We start from the raw sequence: 19,086 nt of genomic DNA on the forward strand, positions 1-19,086 counted from the left end.
GATCCAACTTCTCCTGAAATAGACTCCGTATATAAGACTCAAAGCTGATCTCTGTTTCTTACCATCGTCCCCCTCTCTCTTCTCCTCTCACGCTCCTTTCATCTGTCTCCTTCTTTCTCCAAGGCTTCCCTCATTCCTGTGTCCCTTCTTTCACACAGGTAAGCCAGGAGGTGCTCTTAACTTTTGATTAAATGTTTGTTTCGACAGGCAATTAATCCACCTGACAGGCTTAAGGTTTACCAACCGGAAAGCTGTTGCACGTAAAACCACTAATTATTTCATGCAGCTGGAGAAGCTTGGAATTTTTTTGGAATACTTTGGAAAAATTGAGCTTACTTGCAACTTTACATACAACGTTCAAGATGCGAAAATCCAGAATTTTAGCATCTTTTAACATGCCACTAACATGGCACAACTCTTAACATTCCGAACTCTTACTAGGAAAACGCCCCTAAACTTCGGAATTCAGAAACTCAGGAAGGTGTCCATACGTGACATCATATCCACATGGCTCCATCACAGCATCAACAGTAACAAACGAGATTTTCCCACTTCCGATTTAAGTTAAACGCAGCATATATGTGACAAATCAAAAAATAGCTTGGATCTCAGGAGCAAGAACAACTTATTACAATGATTACAATTCCTTTCCGATTTGTATAGCCTTATCTTCTTAACTACCTAATTTGATAGCTTACTAGCTTTCCAACTGGTTAATGTTAACTGGCAACTGTGACTGTGCTAATCAGATATCATGTTAACTAGCTTGCAGATGAAAGCAATGGAGTTAAGTTAGTTGAGTTCATCTGGAATAGTTGGCTGGATAAAATGAAAATTGTGGTAGCTAAAAAATATATTTGCACTTGTTTTTACCAGCTTTATGCAACATTTTTTTTGGGCTGCTTTGGAAGGGAAATTGGATCAGATAGGAATTGCTTTGGGGTGAATCCTGCTACAGAAGTCTACACTCATGTAATCTCAAGCCAGACCTCCAGATTTTGTTACAAAAATTTGGCATGGTCAAGAACTGCTTACGTTGACAAGAAGAGGTTGTTTGACTGACATCACAAATGGCCAACCATGCTTATTCATCACCAACAACTCGCTAATAAATTTGAAAGAAGCCATGGACCTTTTTTGCAATCTAGTGACTTTATTTTGCTCTGAAAGGCTCATTGTGTCAAGGTGTTCAAAGTTTGTTTTCCCGCAGGTGTGCAGAGCCAGTCAAGATTCTGAAGCTTGTGGCCAGAAAAGGGCTTAATAGATATCAGACTCTCCATGAGCTTCTGGATCTGATGTTGATAATCGTTTAGGCTTAAAAGGGCTCATTAAACAAACTTTATTTAAGGTATAAAACTAATACAACATTGCTCAGGATGGTGACTTGGATTGGGTGTTGTGACTCCAAGAATGTGATACACTATATGGCCAAAAGTTTGTGGACACCTGACCATCACACTCATACTCATACCCATAAAGCAAGCTCACTGAAGACATGAAGAAGAGTGTCCTGTACAGAGCACTGACCCAATGAACACTTTTGGGATGAACTGGAACGCCGACTGCACCCCAGGCCACCTCGCCCGACATCTGTGTCTGATCTCACTAATGCTCTTGTAGCTAAATGAACACAAATCCCCACAGCCACACTCCAAAATCTAGCAGAAAGCCTTCCCAGAAGAGTGGAGCTTATTATAACAGTAAAGGGGGAATAAATCTGGAATGGGATTTTCAAAAAGCATATATGGGTGTGATGGTCAGATGTCCACAAACTTTTGGCCATATAGTGTTTAGTCCATTTTACAGAAAATCCAGAATTCCATCTTTCCATCAAGCATTTTTCTGCAAAGGGAGTATACGTGATTAAACTTGCTTTCTCTTTTTTTTTTTTTTTTTTGAAAGCCTCCTTGTCAGATTGATGGAACGAGTGCAGCTGCATAAATCGTTGGCTTCAGTTTACAGAGCCACGTTGCACATGTCATCGCCTGCAGCTGAGAAAAACGAGTCATTTAGAAAACATGATGCCTTTGATAATAGTATGCGACTTGGCATCCTGAAGGACACCTAATACACCATGTAGACTCTTGAGGGAGGGGAAGTCTGCACTCTGACATTGGGTTTGGCTGCATACGGCATTAGTTTACTGTACAATAAACCTAACACAACTTTTTACAAAATGAGTGATTCATATTTCACTCATTTTGTGGTTCATATTTCAAAGTCAGTCAGATTTCTTTATTTCACCGTATGATGTGATCCTGATATACCGTCACCTCATGGTTCCTACAGAAGAATTCCTAGTCATAAAAATCATAAAATAACTTTAACTGAACGTGACACATGTAGTATGTTCCAGGATCGACATCCCATTGTCAATCTTTTAACCAATCACTACCACATGATGTCATTAGCACATGATTCTTCCCACTCTTGAGATGCTTGGAAATTTCCTCCAGATGCACAAGTCTCTTTGACTGTGGCATGGCTGCTGGTGCCTTACAGGCTGGTTTGAGTATTTCAGAAACTGCTAATCTTCTGGAAATTTTACACACAGCAGTCTCTAGAGTTAGCACAAAATGGTGTGAAAAACAAAAAACATCAGTGAGGGGGTTGAAATACCTTGCTGATGAGAGAGTAGAATGGCCAGACTGGTTTGAGCTCATAGGAACTCAAACAACCACTCTTTACAATCGTGGTGAGCAGAAAAGCATCTCAGAATGCACGGCACATTCAACTTTGAGTCACATGGAGCTTTTTCTGAGCTTCAATTCCCAACCTGGGGTGAGACTGTTCCCACTGTAGCCTCAGATTCCTGTTCTTGGCTGACAGGAGTGGAACCTGATGAAGGTTCATTTAGATATATTTCAGTTTCATACCAGGATTTGTCTCACTTTTGAACCCTGTGTGTGTGTGTTCTCTTGAGTGTTTGGTTAAGGGGTCCCCCGAATGTGGTGACCCTCTTATGAAATTCTACACTGCTGAGTTTGCACTTGCGTGTGAGAGATCACCAGCTATAAAGTTAGATGACATTTTAAGTGTGAGTGCAGTAGATCAGTTACTCTCTCAGGAATCCTCCTGCTCCTTCTTGAGGGTCCAATCCCAAACCCCCCCCCCCCACCCCCACCACCACCACCACACACACCTAACCTAGCAAGTGTATCCTCCTGTGCTAACTACATTTTGGTTCAGTCGTAGGGTCGAACAGTCCTGATTCTCAACGCCGTTGTGTTTAGTTGCTGTCAATCAAGCATGGTTATTGGAATATGAAGCCACACCCACACCACAGTTCTCAGATCAGATATGTATAAACACTGTACAGAAACAACTAAGAAATGAGTGCAGAGGAAATTCCAGAGACAGGATGGACACGCCCAGTTTGTCATTCTACAATTGAGGGAATTATGACGTATTTTACGGCACCTTTAAAAACCCCAAAGAATTCCAGATATCCAAATTTTCAAACCATGCTTGCCCCATGTTGTGGTAAATGCATCTGTCATGGTAAAGTTTCTTAGCCAATCAGAGTGACAGGTTTCACTATTGGTCATTGGAATTTTGGTACCAAGCTGTCATTGATCATCATGGGGTGGAGCTTAACCGTGGCATTTGTTGGGGTTTTACTAGTACTCCTTGAGTTACAGGAAGGTGCACTGCTATAAACTTTTAGCATTAAACATATCTATATAATGATGTTTTGGTATATAATGAGTCACGGTATGCACAAAACACATAGTTCAACCTGATGAATGATTTTTGCTAATATTTTTTTTGCTACTCTCTCTTTTTTTCCCCAACAGCCAAGATGGCGATGCAAGACTTACTCAAAGCTGATGACATCAAGAAGGCCCTGGACACATTCAAAGGTTTCTACTTAGCATATTTGAACAAGCAAAATGTGTTAGAAGAAATTGTGTTACGTTTAATATGGGTTGTGTGTTTATGGTTGTGCGAAGATACAAATTGCGGATAGATTCACCTGAATTCGTGAGTTGATCAGTCAATATGGTGGAACTTGGGGCTAGGTGCAGTTACACCATGACACATCTGAGGGAAATGTTGATATTTCTGACTGTTTAGTCTTCTCCTGTCACTGCGACTCTACATCTAAATGAAAAACACAATAGCTACTTGCTAGCTAGCTACATCATCAGCATCTCTTATTAGCTAGATTGAAGTCTATAGTGCCCAGTTGCCTAGCAACAATATGCGCAATTCTTTAACTATGTGGTAGTATCATGTGTTTAACATTGCCACTTTGGATTGTATGAAGTTTAATGGTAGTGAACTGTGTGATTCTGTGTGTGTGTGTGTGTGTGTGTGTCATTGTCTAGTTGCCGACACCTTTGATCATAAGAAGTTCTTCGAGTTGGTTGGTCTGAAGGCCATGTCTGCAGAGAACGTTAAGAAGGTCTTCAGTGTCCTGGACGTCGATGCCAGCGGCTTCATCGAGGAAGATGAGCTCAAGTGAGTCACATACAAGCAAACACACACACACACACACATAGGGGTTACTGAATGCTGTGGTTGTGTGTGTCAGGTTCGTGCTGAAGGGCTTTTCCAAAGACGGCAGAGATCTGACTGATAAGGAGACCAAAGCCTTCCTCACTGCCGCCGACCGGGATGGAGACGGCAAGATTGGCATCGACGGTGAGAGACAGACAGAGAGAGATATAGAGGGAGGGAGGGAGAGAGAGAGAGGCAGAGACAGACACAGACAGAGAGTGACAGACAGGCAGCAGCAGACATAGACAAATATAGACACAAACAGACAAACAAGACAAAGACAGACAGAGACAGACAGAAATAGATAGACACACGGACAGCGACAGTGAGACACAGATACAGAGAGACAAACAGAAAGAGACAGAGAGGTAGAGACAGACAGAATGAGACAAATAAAAAAGACATACAGACAGACACTTAGGGACAGACACAAAAACAAAGTGACAAATAGACAGAAAGAGACAAATAGATAGAGATATACACAGAGGCAGGCAGAAAGAGACAGACAGGTAGAGACAGATACACAGAGACAGACAGGCAAAGACAGAAAGAGAGAGAGAGAGAGAGAGAGAGAGAGACACAAACAGAAAAAACAGACATACAAACACAGACACATAAGACAGAAAGAGAGAGATACAAACAGAGACATTCCAGCTGAGTGAAACAGAGGCAGACAGACAGGCAGACAAGTAGACAGAGATACTGACAGACAGACATGGATAGATAGACACATATGAAAAGACAGACACATGGAGACAAACAGAAAAACAGCATGAGACAGACAAGCAGACAGAGACAGACTGTTAAAGAGACAGAGAGAAAAGGACAATGAGAAATTTATAATAAGCAGCGAAAAATAAGTGAAATAACCAAAAAAAGTTCTCGTATTTTTCACCACTGTGTGTGATCTGTTCTCTTTCAGAGTTTGAAGCCATCGTGCACCAGTAAACAGGAAAACATCTGGCAACCCGAAACACCTCCTCCTGTCCCTCACTCTGTCCCTCAGTCCCTCTATTTATTTACATCTTTTTTTATACAGAAAACACCCACATCACCTGCCGGGAATCCTGCTTTCTGTTTTTCACACCTCCCTTTCCATCTCTCTTTCTCCTCCGTTCTGTTCTTACTCTCCTTTTCTCCGTTTCTCACCCACCCCGCCCCGTCCTCTCCCTTGCTCCCTCGGATAGAGCCGGTAAAACGACGATGCGCAAAAAAAATCAACGATGACAAAGCGTGACGACGAGCTGTGAAGAAAGAGAGAAAAATGAAAAAAATCAAGAGAGAAATAAAGTGAAGTCTTGCCTTGAACACAAAGCATGTGGACTCGTTTTTTTTTTTTTCATATTTTGCGTAAAAGTTCCAGAAAAGAAACGTGTCGCTTTTACCACTTCATTCTGCAAAGATGTTTGGTGTCGAAAATTTGCTTCTTTAGCTCTCTGCTTGGTGTAAATACCAATTTAGATAAATGCAAACTACAATTCCATACCAGCATCAGACTCAGGCCTGGAGGCGTGGCCTAAACATTGGAGGCGGAGCTGTATGTTAGAAGTGATATTTATAAGATATTTTAGTACTTGACAGGTAACCTAGCAAGTCATGGCTATTCTAGTGACAAAAAGTGAACATAGCAAGTAAAAGCTAAACTTGGCAGACAAAAAGCTAATTTAAACTAAACGAAACATAACCTATCTAACATCAGCTAGCCTAGCAAGTTGTGGCTAATCTAGGGATTAAGGTAATTTACGGAGTGCAAAAATCAAACTAGCAAGTGAGTGAAGCTAACTTAGTGGGAAAAGCTCATTAGCAAGCAAGAATTAGCCTAGCAAGCATGTTTTACTGTGCTGTAGGGTCGAGCAATCCTGACTGTCACCGCTTAATGTTGATGTGTTTTGACCTAGATTCTGCGTCAGACTCAGGTAGGAGGTGTGGCCTACCTTTTGGAGGCGGGGCTACCTGTTATGAGGCTATGAGGAAACTTCCAGTACTTCTGATTAGTCTCGTAGCTCCAGTACAAAATTTGGATATCAGCTGATTTGGGATAAAGAGAATGTTGACAAAAAAAAAAAAATAAAATCAAATGTAACGTTTAACACAAGTTAGCAATTATATATTATTTGTTTATTAATATTTTAGTCATACTAGGACACTAGGCATATAATAATAGAGTACATTTTCATGTGGTGATGTATTTATCTTATGAGATTAATAACTCTTGCAGCGTGAAAGTGAAGACCCACCTACACACACACTCTCCAAAGTGAGTGTTTTGGAATGGCAGTGCTTCAATATGTTCAGAGGAGAACACTCAGCACATAATCTACATTACATCACAGTATAAACACATAACACTCTTAACTAAACACATGTAGAGGTGAGATCAGACAAAACACACACTCATAACCGAGTCAGTGACTAAACAAAACAGACATTAAAGTCTGACAAAGGCGAAACCCGGTGACTCCTTTGTCACAAACCCTGAAAAAGCGGTGACTTTCCGCTGTCTAAATTTACTTCACCAAAACGTTTCCTCATCGAATGTACAGATGCCATGGCTAATCTTGTTTTTTCCCCACCAATCACAAGGCTGATGTTGCTAATCCCTCCCACACAGCTTTTACCATAATTATGCATTTAAATCTGAGCAAAATCTAACCTCATCTTGGTAGATAAAGCTAATTTAGGAAACGAAACATAATCTAGCTAGCAATAGCTAATCTAGCCAGTCTAGGCTAACATAGTTAGCAAAAGCTAACCTAGCAAACAATAGCTAATATTGGAAGACAAATATAATATAGCAAAATAAATCTAATCTACCTAGCAACAGCTACCTTAGAGAGTAAGGGCTAACCCAGCAGCAAACAAAAGCAAACTTAGTAAGTACAAGCTAATCTTGGAAGACAAACCTAATTTAGCAAATGAAACATAATCCAGCTAGCAACTGCTAACCTAGCAATTTAAGACTAACCTAGCATTTGAAAATGTAATCTCAAATGAAATGCAATCGAGCTAGCAAAAGCTGCCCAGCTACAAGCTAACCCATTAAATAAAAAGCTAATCTAGCGAAGTTAATTTAGCGAAGGAATGCTAGTTAACAAGCAAACAGATAACCTACTGTGCTAACTATGTGCAAACGTACAAGAGAAAAATACGAAATGAATGCTGCCGAATTTCTGGTGTCAAGTTGGACAGGCTTATTTAGGATTTTAGGTGTTTGCGTGGAATTTAGGGAATTACGGCACCTTTTAAGAAATAAAACTGGAAGAACAATCCCAAATGTACTTTTCTGGCTCGTCTCATGTTAAATGCTCAAATTTTCTGTTGTTCCGAAGCAGATCATGTTGTGGTAAAATCTCGGAGCCAATCAGAGTGACCGGTTTCGCCTGCCGCTATTGGTCAGTGGATTCTCGGTGCTGATCTGTCATTGGTCACCGTGGGGCGGAGCTTCACCGTGGCAAAAGGATTCGATCCCCTGTAGCACAATGAGACAAAACAAGCACTCAGGGAAACCCAAACTGCAGAGAGAAAAATAAATAATTCTAAACAATTGGTAATAATATTTTCACTTGTTCGGCTTGAGAAGGACTCGGGGACAGTGACATCACTAGCAGTCGACTGATTGATTGTCTTTTGGGGCTGATAACAAGCATTTTAAGGTAAACTTAACTTGAGCTGTCTGCCTCAGCCGTCTCATACTGCCTTTAAACGCAATGAAACACTGAGAGAAAACACTGGCGTAAGAGTTACCTGAGAAGAAATGCTAAAATGCTAAAGTGTTAATTAATGAAAATCAGACAATATCAGCATCATCTACTGAACAACCCATATGGGTTGACCTCGAGACAGTACACAGGTTAGAGTTTACCTGGGAAAGAGAGGATGCTCTGGCAGCTGCCTGTGAGGGTTCGGCCTCTGAGGAAGAATAACAGCAATGAAATAATTTACGTAACGAATCTTCTTCTCGAAATCTCAAAATCAGCACATAAACATGTTCAATTTGTGCTTAATAAAACCTGAAGATGTCAGAAATGTAAACACATACCTCGACGTTTGGCTCCGCCTTTCTCTCAGGAACGGAGTAACCAGTCATGCTCTCAAAGTGAGACTCCGCCCTCCTGTCGAGGAGCGGTGAGACCGGCCGAAAATCCCCCGACGCTCTTCGAATGGGCGGCGCCGGGGGCGGGATCTCGCTGTAGCTCTGACTCGCCTTCGCCTCATACGCAGACTCCGCCTTTCTGTCAAGAAGCGGGGAGACGGCACGAAGGTCGTTGGAGCCTCTGGTAAGGGGCGGGACCTCGGCGTAGTTTCTGCTATCGACAGATTCTGATTGGTTTGACGGTTCTAGGAGGTTGTTCATACCGTGGTTTCGGGGGGACGCACCGCTTTAAAAGAGCACAAGGTCAGCAGAAAGGTCACAAGGTCAGTTTCAAATGACATGATGAAAATATCGGTGAGAACACGCAGTCTGAAATAGAGATGGAGATGGACTGATTCCCACCTCGAAATCAAGCATGAGAGATCTTCCACAGGAGCAACGTACGACGCAGGGAACCAGCCCTGGCTGCAAGACAGCAACGAGCCACCTTATTTCATTTCATTTAACACTGAATATCAGGAGTAGTAGCAGAAATATTATAAATAAAGTACTGAATATATGAATATGATATACTGATAAAGTATTCTTCCTACTCCTCTTACTGTATTGTTTTACTGTTATTAACCTAGTAACAGTGGTACTAACAATGACAATATTGATAACAAGTAAAAGCGTAGCTTGAATTTTTTTCATATTCCGGTAGTCTGGAGTCTCTGACCGTAGGTTGGCGTCATGGCGACCGTACATCCAGCCGTTGCGTGGCTCAGGTACGAGCAGCGTGAGAGTGTCGCCCCGAGAGAATGGAAGCAGCACCGGGTTTGAGGAGGCAGGGTGAGAGACGAGCGCTCTGACTGACTGACCTCCGCTGACGCCCGGGGACTCGCTCACTGAGCCGGAACGAGAGCGCGTCTGCAGGGGAGACGGGGCTAGAGAGAGAAAGAGAGAGAGAGAGAAACAGAGAGAGAGAGAAACAAGGAGGTAGAGAGACCGGAGAGAGAGAGACAGAAAGACAGAGAGTGTGAAACAAGGATGTAGAGAGACCGGAGAGAGAGAGACAGGCAGAGACAGAGAGAGAGAGAGAAACAGGGAGGTAGAGAGAGGGAGAGAGAGACCAGAGAGAGAGACACAGAACGACAGAGAGAGAGAGAGAAAGACAGGCAGAGAGACAGAGAGAGAGAGAGAGAGAGAGAGAGAGAAACAGGGAGGTAGAGAGACCGAAAGAGAGAAAGACAAAAAGACAGGGAGAGAGAGAGAGAAAGACAGGCAGAGAAAGAGAGAGAGAGAAACAGGGAGGTAGAGAGACCGAGCGAGACAGAAAGACAGGGAGCGAGAGAGAGATAGCCAGAGAAAGACAGATTGAGAGACAGAGACAGAGAAAGGCAGAAAGAGATTAAACGAAAAGAGCAACATGTTTAATTTAGCTTCTGATCGAGTCTTAATTAAATCGTGTGACGTGCATCAAGAGCCGCAGAGTGAAGGGTTCACCGCCTAATTTACACTCTTTCATTTCTCATTAAGAGGAAAAGCTCGTTAGTGACGGCAGAGTGAAAAGCGTGGCTGCGCTTACCTCTAGAAGGCACTCTGCCCAACTGGTGGTCCTGCCCATGCCAGCCCTCGTCCCTGTCTCCGGGCTGGAGCAGAGAAGTCACTGCGGCCCTCAACTGATAGAGAGAGAGAGAGAGAGAGAGAGAGAGAGAGAGAGAGAGAGATGTGCCACTACCAATAACCGTTTTAGTTTCAGTGGGGTTGATCATGTGTAGCACTGTGTTAATGCAGTGGTAGTTCAGTGTGTTGTTAATGTTAATGTTGTGTTACTTTAGTGTGTCCTCTCGATAGTGTTAATCAAGTGTAGTGTCTCACGTGTGTGTCCTGTTCTAACGGCGTGGGAGTGCGTGACCTGGAGCTCTGACTCTCGTTCACTCGTTCCTTCCATCCCTCAGCTTTCTGCTGCAGAGACGCCCCTGTCTGACAACACACACACACAATAGATAACACACAGGTTGGCTTAGACAGAAAACTGTGTATACCTTGAAGATAAGGTTTTGTGTGTGTGTGTGTGTGTGTGTGTGTGTGTGTGTTCTTTGTTAAAGTAATAGAACCATCAAAAATGTACATAAATGCATGACTTTTTTTCTTTATTACTGATTACTCAAATGTAGTGCATCAGACTTTAGAAATGCTGACTCAGGGATTTGAATCAGACTTTAGTACTGATGACTCAGCGTTTACAATCAGACTTTTAACTCAGTGTGTAGAATCAGACTTTAGTACTGATGACTCCACGTTTACAATCAGACTTTTAACTCAGTGTGTAGAATCAGACTTTAGTACTGATGACTCCGCGTTTACAATCAGACTTTTAACTCAGTGTGTAGAATCAGACTTTAGTACTGATGACTCAGCGTTTACAATCAGACTTTTAACTCAGTGTGTAGAATCAGACTTTAGTACTGATGACTCAGAGTTTACAATCAGACTTTAGTAGTCAACTTAGAGTTTCGAATCAGATGTTAGTACTATTAACTAATCAGACTTTAGTACTGATAAATCAGAGGTTAATTAAAAGTTTCAGTACCGTTAGCTTAGAGTTTACAATCCGACTTTAGTACTGTTAACTAATTAGACATTAGTGCTAATAAACTTTGAAGAGTTTGTCAGAGTTTAGAATCAGCTTTTACTACATTTAACTCGGTCTTTAACAAGAATCAGACTCGAGTACTGATGACTCAGACTTTCCTCCTGTTACCTCAAAGAGTGAGATGTTAGTACTGATTCTCAATCAGATGTTAGTACTGTTAACAGCGGGATTATACCTCAGGCAGTGTTATGGCTGAATTATGGCAGGATCTTCAGTACTACTGACTTGCTCTTGGTCTAATGTTAATTATTTAGAACATAGACTTGGACTTTAGTACTGATAACGCCGAGTTCAGTAATAAACACTCATACTGAGGGCTTTCGATTTAGTACTAATGACTTCTTAGAGTCTTAGAATCTTAGTACTGACTTTAGTACTGACTTTAGTACTGATGACAAATTATCATCTCTGACTTGAACTTGGATTCAAATGTAAGTACTAATGAGTCTGTCTTTAGTATGGCTGTGTATATAAAAGTGTGTGTGTGTGTGTGTGTGTGCACCTTGTTGAGGAGGAAGAGCAGAGACTGTGCTAATCCGCAGTGTTTCTCTGTGAGAAAGCGATATCTCCTCTCCTCTTCTCTCAGGATCTCATGCTGGCTCTGCCTCAAATACTGCATGTACTCACTGCCCTCCTACACACACACACACACACACACACACAGAGTCATTTAGTGCAGTACTGCTGTACAGAAACAAACTAAAACAAAAACATTGAAACTTTACAGACATCGCACACATCTCATAAAAAAGCAACACACACACACACACACACACACACACACAAGAGTCTCTGTTCTCACCAGAGAGTCTCTGTATGCTCCTCGTCTCAGCTGCCTTTCCAGAGCCGCTGCCTGGTTTCTAACCTCCAGCTCATACACTCTCCTGCTGCCCTACACACATAAACACACATAAACACACACACATCCACACACACACACGTTAGCTTGCCTGATCTATTTTTGGTATCATCTTCACATGTCGTTATTGGAAAAATGTACATAACACACACACACACACACACACACACACAACCATCCTATTATTATTATTATTATCTAATCTATTGCATTATAACGTTATTTAGGAAAACACTCACGCCTATGTACTCCTCATCGAGCCTGACGTTCTTATCCAGGGCCTGCAACACCTCCACGTGGAACCAGCGGAACTGCAGGAACACACATTTGAAAACATGCAATCCTATTAACCATTAAGAGCCTCACTTTCTATCAAAATGCCTCTTATCTGATGTGCAACATGTGGAAAATATATATACATATATATATATATATATATATATACATATATATATATATATATATATATATACATATATATATATATATATATATATAATGAGTCATTTCACCAAATTCGGGCATTTCAATCAGAGCTGGTCCTGATCCAGACTACACCCAAAAAGAGTGCACCCGAAAGATGGGCAGAAAAATGTGTGAAAATGTCACTCACCACTCCTTCCACTTCTGCAGTAAGTTTCCTCTGGGTCTCTGAGATCTGGATCAACACATCACCTGTCGATCAATTGATTCATCAGTGAGTCAGGCACTTATAAACTTCAATCAATCAATCAATCAATTAATCAATCAATCAATCAATACAACCATCCAGCACTGAATCAATTAGTGCGACTGTACTAATTCTTATATTCTATTTTTCAGAACACAGCCTTTAAAACAAAGCAAGCAATCAATTAATTAATTTGGCTGTCAATGAATCAATCATTCAACCAGTGAATCAATTAATCCAACTAACAATCAGTCGATTAATCCGTCAGTCAGTGAATCAGTTAGTTAATCAAGCAGCCAACCAAACAAACAAACAACGAATCAATACGTCAATCAATAAATCTAATAATCAGTGAATCAAACAGGCAATGAATCAACAAATTAATCAATGAATCAATTTTTCAATCAATGAATAAAAAAGCAATGATTCAATTAACTGATCAATGAATAAAAACCAAGAATCAATTAATCAATCAATTGAGCAATCAAACAATGAATTAATGAATTGTTCAATGAATCGAGCAGTGATTCAAACAATTAGTGAATCTGTCAATCAATGAATCAAACAGGTAATGAATGAATGAATCAATCAATCAATCACACAAACATTAAATTAATAAATCAATAAATTAATCAATCAATGAATCAATTCATCGATCAGTGAATCAAACAAGCAATGAATGAATGAATTGATCAATGAAACATACAAACAATATATCAATAAATGTTTCATTGAATCAAACAACCAGTGACTCAATTAATAGATCAATGAATCAAACAAACAATGACTCAGTGAATTGATCAATGAATCAGTTAATCAACCAATCAATCAATTGACCAAGCGACACAGTAATGATTCTTAAACTCCAGAACACCAGAAATATGAATTAGCTGAATAAAACATTTTAATCAATCAAACTTCATTGCTCTGATGTTTTACAAAATTAATGTATCATTATTATTTATTAATAAATGAATATAGAGCTGTTTCTCACTAATTCGGAGCCTAGTGAGGTGTGTGTGTGTGTGTGTGTGTGTTTGAAGGCGTCTGAATTATTCAACCAAAAAGGCAGTACTGACACCTGATCTCTCTCTCCACACACACACACACACACACACACACACACACACAGTCTAATCCTGTAACCCAAACCGATACAACTCGTGATAGACTGATGCAACAAATGTCACATTTGCGTAGTGAATTGTGGAGTGTGTTGTGATGGCTTTCACTGGCATGCAAGCACACACACACATACACATGTATGTGTCTGTGTTTATATATATATATATATATATATATATATATATATATATATATATATATATATATATACATACACACATACATATATACATATACACACACACACACACACACACGCACACACATTCTTTGTCACTTACCAAGTGAGCGGGATGAGAGTGTGTGGAGAGCCTGCTCTCCCATCTTCGCCAGTGCACCAAAGTAGGCCTCACTTGTCAACGCCAATGCTGGAAGAAACACACACACACACACACACACACACCTTGTTTTTGGGACAGAAATAGCTCTAGGCTTTGGCTTTGCATTTTGCTATCAGTTTGAGTAATGATGTTTAGGTGGAGCATTCGGCCATCAAATATACATAAATACACACAGTGTGTGTGTGTGTGTGTGTGTGTGTGTGAAAAATGTGTACTGGGGGCTTCACTATAATACACGCACTCAAGCTCTCACCTTGAAAAGCTTTGACGTAGCTGTTACCTAAAGTGACCAGCTGTAGCAGGCCGGGGTTAAACTGTTCCATCAGGTGCTGACACACACACACACACACACACTATTAACACATTATGCACAAATACATACTGAAAAAACACTTTTCCACAATTTTACCTTGGATCAATAACAACACACACTTTATATGGACCAGCCAAAGAGCCCAAGGGCAAGTTTTTATTGGGACCGGCCAAAGGGTTAAACCCACACACACACACACACACACACACACACACACACACTCACAAAGTTCTAGTCAATTGTCCCCAATATGTCAGTTATTACTATCATAATGGGGACATGCACAGGCATACACACACACACACACACACACACACAGATACACACACACACAAAGTTTTATAGGGACCAGCTAAATTTGGTCTTCACAAAGGACTAATAACCTGTACACACACACACACACACACACAGAATGTTATTGGGACCAGCCAAATTTTGTTCTCACAAAGGGTTAAAAACCCTGCATACACTACTACACACACACACACACACACACACACTTACTGAATAGATGCTTAGAGTGGACTGGTGTAGCTGGTCACTATTAGCTCCAGACATTGTGTTACTAAAGAGAACATAAGCATAACACACACACACACACACACACAAACATACACACACACAGTGATATTTAGTAACACAAACATGAACATGCATGAAAATACATTTTTAAAGTATTAAAAGTCCTGAAAGTAAGTGAACAGTACCCGCGTAGATGCTGAAAGTCTCCGGACTGCAGATCTTGGTCGTGAACACACTGCACACTAGTTAATATGTGTGTGTGTGTGTGTGTGCGTTTGTGTTCAGTGTGTGAGTGAGGATGCGTCTGTAATTGGTCTCTTCAGCTAGCTGTTAGCACCTGATGCAGAGAGAGAGAGAGACACAGAGAGAATATCTGATCCAGGTTCAGGTGCTGAATTATTAACCTGCTCGGCCATCACACCTGAGCAGGCGCGGCTACACCTGATAACGGTGCAGAAGCACTCGAGCACAACACACACACACACACACACACACACACACACACAAAACAGAGCTGAACAGCTTATACAACCATCTAACTGATACTGAACATAACCGTGATCTTGTTCCACACTAGTAACCAGGAGACTAAAGGTGCTAATCTGTTAAATTCACGATTGCATAAAAACGCACACAAAACCAACAATAGTTTGAGACAGTACAACTCATGATAAAACAAACATTACCACAGCAACACAAAAGAGTTGCTTCTGAATGGGCATTTTCTCTAAATTTTCTCCTTCAAAAGGTGTTTTAATATCGTTTATCAGCATGTAATCACTGATATGGTGATGTTTTCTGTAAGGAGTCTCCAGTGTGAGCACTTTGTAACTTTAAGTTTTCCAACACAGGAGTGTTTACATTGTGCCTTTTTTCTCTCATTACTTCCAAGAGAGAGGTACAAAGGGAACCTGGTGAGGATTGTCATGCATTACTATCATAATGGGGACCAAATTTTGTTCTCACAAAGGGTTGAAAACGTGCATACACATTCATGCTCAAAGACACACACACACACGCACACACACACAAAGTTTTATTGGGTATAGACTAATTTCATCTTCATAAAGGGTTAAAAAGTGACACACACACACACACACAAAGTTTTACTGGGTATAGACTAATTTCATCTTCATAAAGGGTTAAAAAGTGACACACACACACACACACACACAGAAGGTTTTATTGGGACCATCCAAAATTCATCCTCACAAAGGGTTATAAAGCTGCACACACACACACACCAGTTTTTTTTTTTTTTTTTTTTTTTTGGGACCAGCAAAATTTGGCTCTCATAACGGGTCAGAAAGCCACACACACACACACACACACACACACACACACACACACTCCTTACAAAGAATTAAAAACTTGTGCACACCCACAAAATTTTATTGGAACCAACCTAATTTCATCCTCATAAAGTGTTTAAAAGCTGCACACACACACACACACACACACACACTTGTGTATATACACAAGTCTATTGCTATAACTTTCTTTTTTTAATCATTTTGAGCTTTATTTCTAGAAAGAAGCAAAATTTCGTCCAATTTCAAGCTCGAAATGAGATCAAAACTTCTGTAACTTGAAGGTGCTTTTACTCGTGATCTACGTTTGAGCTTCTGTATTCAGACTTGAACTCGAACCTCGAAATAAAAACTCGAATATATATTACACATTAGCAGGAGAAGGTAAGAAGAAATCATCCACATAACATACAAAGATTCACAGAGTAACGCTGAACTCGGCGAAGCGGATGACACGTGACACAGCTCTTTTAGGTATTAACACTTTAATGAATTAATAGTTCATATAAATTAGAGTTTATGTTCAAAGCAGAATAAAAGAATATAAAATCTGTTACCATAAACATCAGTGATGAGAAAAGAAATGTTTAAAAACAGGTAAATACTGAGGTTTTGTCAGAAACCACAACCTTCTGTAGAGACCAGATAAATTCCGCTCGAATAGTTTTTGTCTTTCCTTGACAGCGTCTGAAACGTCAGTACATAAATGTAAAGTTTGAGATCAATCCTGGATGGTTTTTTTTTTTTTTTTTTTAAAACTACTTGAGTTAATCTCATCCCAAATCCCAAAATTAGCACACTGACTCACAACATTACCTCTACTAGAATACTGGCAATACACAAAGTAGGTTTTAAAAAAAAAAAAAAAACACACACAAACAAACAAATAAACAAATTAAGATTAATGGACCCATCTATCCAGGTAAATATTCGTAAATTGACCGTTCAAGTTTGCGTTAAAGGTTCAACTTCGCACTACTGGATAATAATGTCAAACAAAAGCGGTATGAGAAAACACAAGGCTTTTGGTTTAAGGCAAAAACGAAGAAATAGCCATAAAATGAAAGTCAAGCTCGCAAACTGGATACAGAAACTGGATATTTATAGCTTATATAAAATCCTTCCGCGTATCTGATTAAATGTGATACATAAATAAATCAGATTCCAAAACGTGGATGAGCTTCATAATCAGAGAGCAAGATCACTGGATATCTACTGGCTTAAAGGAATTTCTTTTCCATTGTCACAACTGTAGTTGCTTAGCCGAGACATGCTTGCGTTAGCTACAAGGTTAACGTAGTTTAAAAGTAACCTGATGTCTGTAAATGCATGCCCAAATATTTATATACAGTACTTACAGTAGTTCAAGCAACATAGCGAAGCTTTCAAACATGTTATTTCCTGTTATCACTTCTGTTATAGCAGCTATAAACATTCGTCCACTCACTTCTTCTTGAATGAGACAAAAATCCGCAGATTGTCACGTTACTGAATAACCGTAAAGTCGGAAGAATTAAAGTTACGGCTCTACCCCCAGCACTGAAACTGGAGACTCCTTCTAAAAAGTGTTACATAATTTTCTCCTTACTTTCTCATATCAAACATTCTACACTTTTCTGTTATCATTATACTTGGATTTTCAATACAGAGCGTCCGCCGTACAAGTCGCCGTGAATGAGCTGTTACTATAGAAACGGTAACGTATTAGAACGAGTGATTTGCTGCTGAACTAACGTCGAAAAACTAAAACAGACACCGTCTGGCCAATCAGATTCGAGAATATGGCAGCGTTGTGTCCTAAACCGCATCACTGAACAAAACTAAAGAATCGAAACGTTTGGAAATCCATGTCTTGGATGACTGGCTACATTTGAGGTGATGAGGAGCATTGCGTGAATTAGATTTTTTTCCTGAAACTATTCCTTCAAACTAAATTTTGACGTTTCAAGCAAACGGAAAAACTGGCCGATACAGGTTTGGAGACGCGGCGTTTCCTGAATTACTAACAATCATCACTGGATAGTGCAAATTCAAATGAACCAGAATGAATAAACTTCACAGTAAAAATGCCACAATTGCCACAAACATAATTTCCAATACCTGTTCTTTTTAGATTTTATATATAAACATTTACACTTGGTCAGTCCAAGAAATCCGTCAGTATTCGGTATCATTAATAATCGTGAGAGGGCTCGTGTCAGAGAGTGAACTATAAAAATTGCATTGACCAATCACAGTCCCTGATGGATTACAGGTGATCATGTGACTTCTTTTTATGAGAATGTAACTGAGTAACACTGGGCTGATCTGTTACACACATTTGCACATTTTCTATCTTTCACTATTCTTCCCTTCTCTCTTGTTTTTTCCTCTTACTGCCTCTACTCTCTCTCATTTTCTCACTGTGTCTTGATGTGTGTGTGTGTGTGTGTGTGTGTGTGTGTCAGTGCTGCAGGAGCTGCTGTGCAAGGGTGTTTATGAGCTCCCGGTTCTCATAGACGTACATCTGTGTCTCCCACAGCATGTTCACCAAAACGGCGTCACTCACTTCATCCAGAAGCACCTCGGTCGAGAGCTGAGGACTTAGCCTGAGAGAGAGGGAGGGAGAGAGAGGGAGGGAGAGAGAGGGAGGGAGGGAGGGAGGGAGAGACAGAAAGAGAGAGAGAGACAGACAGAGAGACATAGAGGAAGAGAGAGAGAGAGACAGAAAGA

At 40.4% G+C, this 19,086-nt stretch overlaps 3 protein-coding genes across 6 annotated transcripts in view; 1 reads left to right on the forward strand and 2 right to left on the reverse strand.

The window, feature by feature from the left end:
- Positions 1-5,817, forward strand: pvalb7 (parvalbumin 7). Its single transcript, XM_026947968.3, has 5 exons — positions 1-158; positions 3,798-3,863; positions 4,332-4,464; positions 4,538-4,647; positions 5,426-5,817. The coding sequence occupies exons 2-5, from the start codon at positions 3,803-3,805 to the stop codon at positions 5,449-5,451; spliced, it is 330 nt and encodes a 109-aa protein (XP_026803769.1). The 5' UTR covers positions 1-158; positions 3,798-3,802; the 3' UTR covers positions 5,452-5,817.
- On the reverse strand, positions 5,516-15,381 carry baiap2l2b (BAR/IMD domain containing adaptor protein 2 like 2b). Its single transcript, XM_026948052.3, has 15 exons — positions 15,250-15,381; positions 15,047-15,107; positions 14,483-14,558; positions 14,170-14,256; positions 12,707-12,768; positions 12,333-12,404; positions 12,037-12,126; positions 11,737-11,868; positions 10,457-10,561; positions 10,164-10,257; positions 9,315-9,522; positions 8,999-9,061; positions 8,543-8,882; positions 8,366-8,412; positions 5,516-7,972 (listed from the first exon to the last, which is right to left on the reverse strand). The coding sequence occupies exons 2-15, from the start codon at positions 15,098-15,100 to the stop codon at positions 7,897-7,899; spliced, it is 1,506 nt and encodes a 501-aa protein (XP_026803853.1). The 5' UTR covers positions 15,101-15,107; positions 15,250-15,381; the 3' UTR covers positions 5,516-7,896.
- Positions 15,265-19,086, reverse strand: part of pla2g6 (phospholipase A2, group VI (cytosolic, calcium-independent)) — a 13,487-nt gene continuing 9,665 nt past the window's right edge. For 3 of the 4 annotated variants that reach the window (XM_026948063.3, XM_026948062.3, XM_026948061.3), the window contains one exon: positions 16,843-18,962. In XM_026948063.3, the coding sequence (XP_026803864.3) occupies positions 18,818-18,962 (145 nt within the window). In that variant the 3' untranslated portion in view covers positions 16,843-18,817. Of the gene's footprint in view, positions 15,402-16,842; positions 18,963-19,086 lie in introns of those variants that run through there. The other variant, XM_053229640.1, reaches the window with a different exon arrangement.

This window comes from Pangasianodon hypophthalmus, chromosome 25 (assembly GCF_027358585.1).
Source record: "Pangasianodon hypophthalmus isolate fPanHyp1 chromosome 25, fPanHyp1.pri, whole genome shotgun sequence".
Classification (NCBI taxonomy): Eukaryota; Metazoa; Chordata; class Actinopteri; order Siluriformes; family Pangasiidae; genus Pangasianodon; species Pangasianodon hypophthalmus.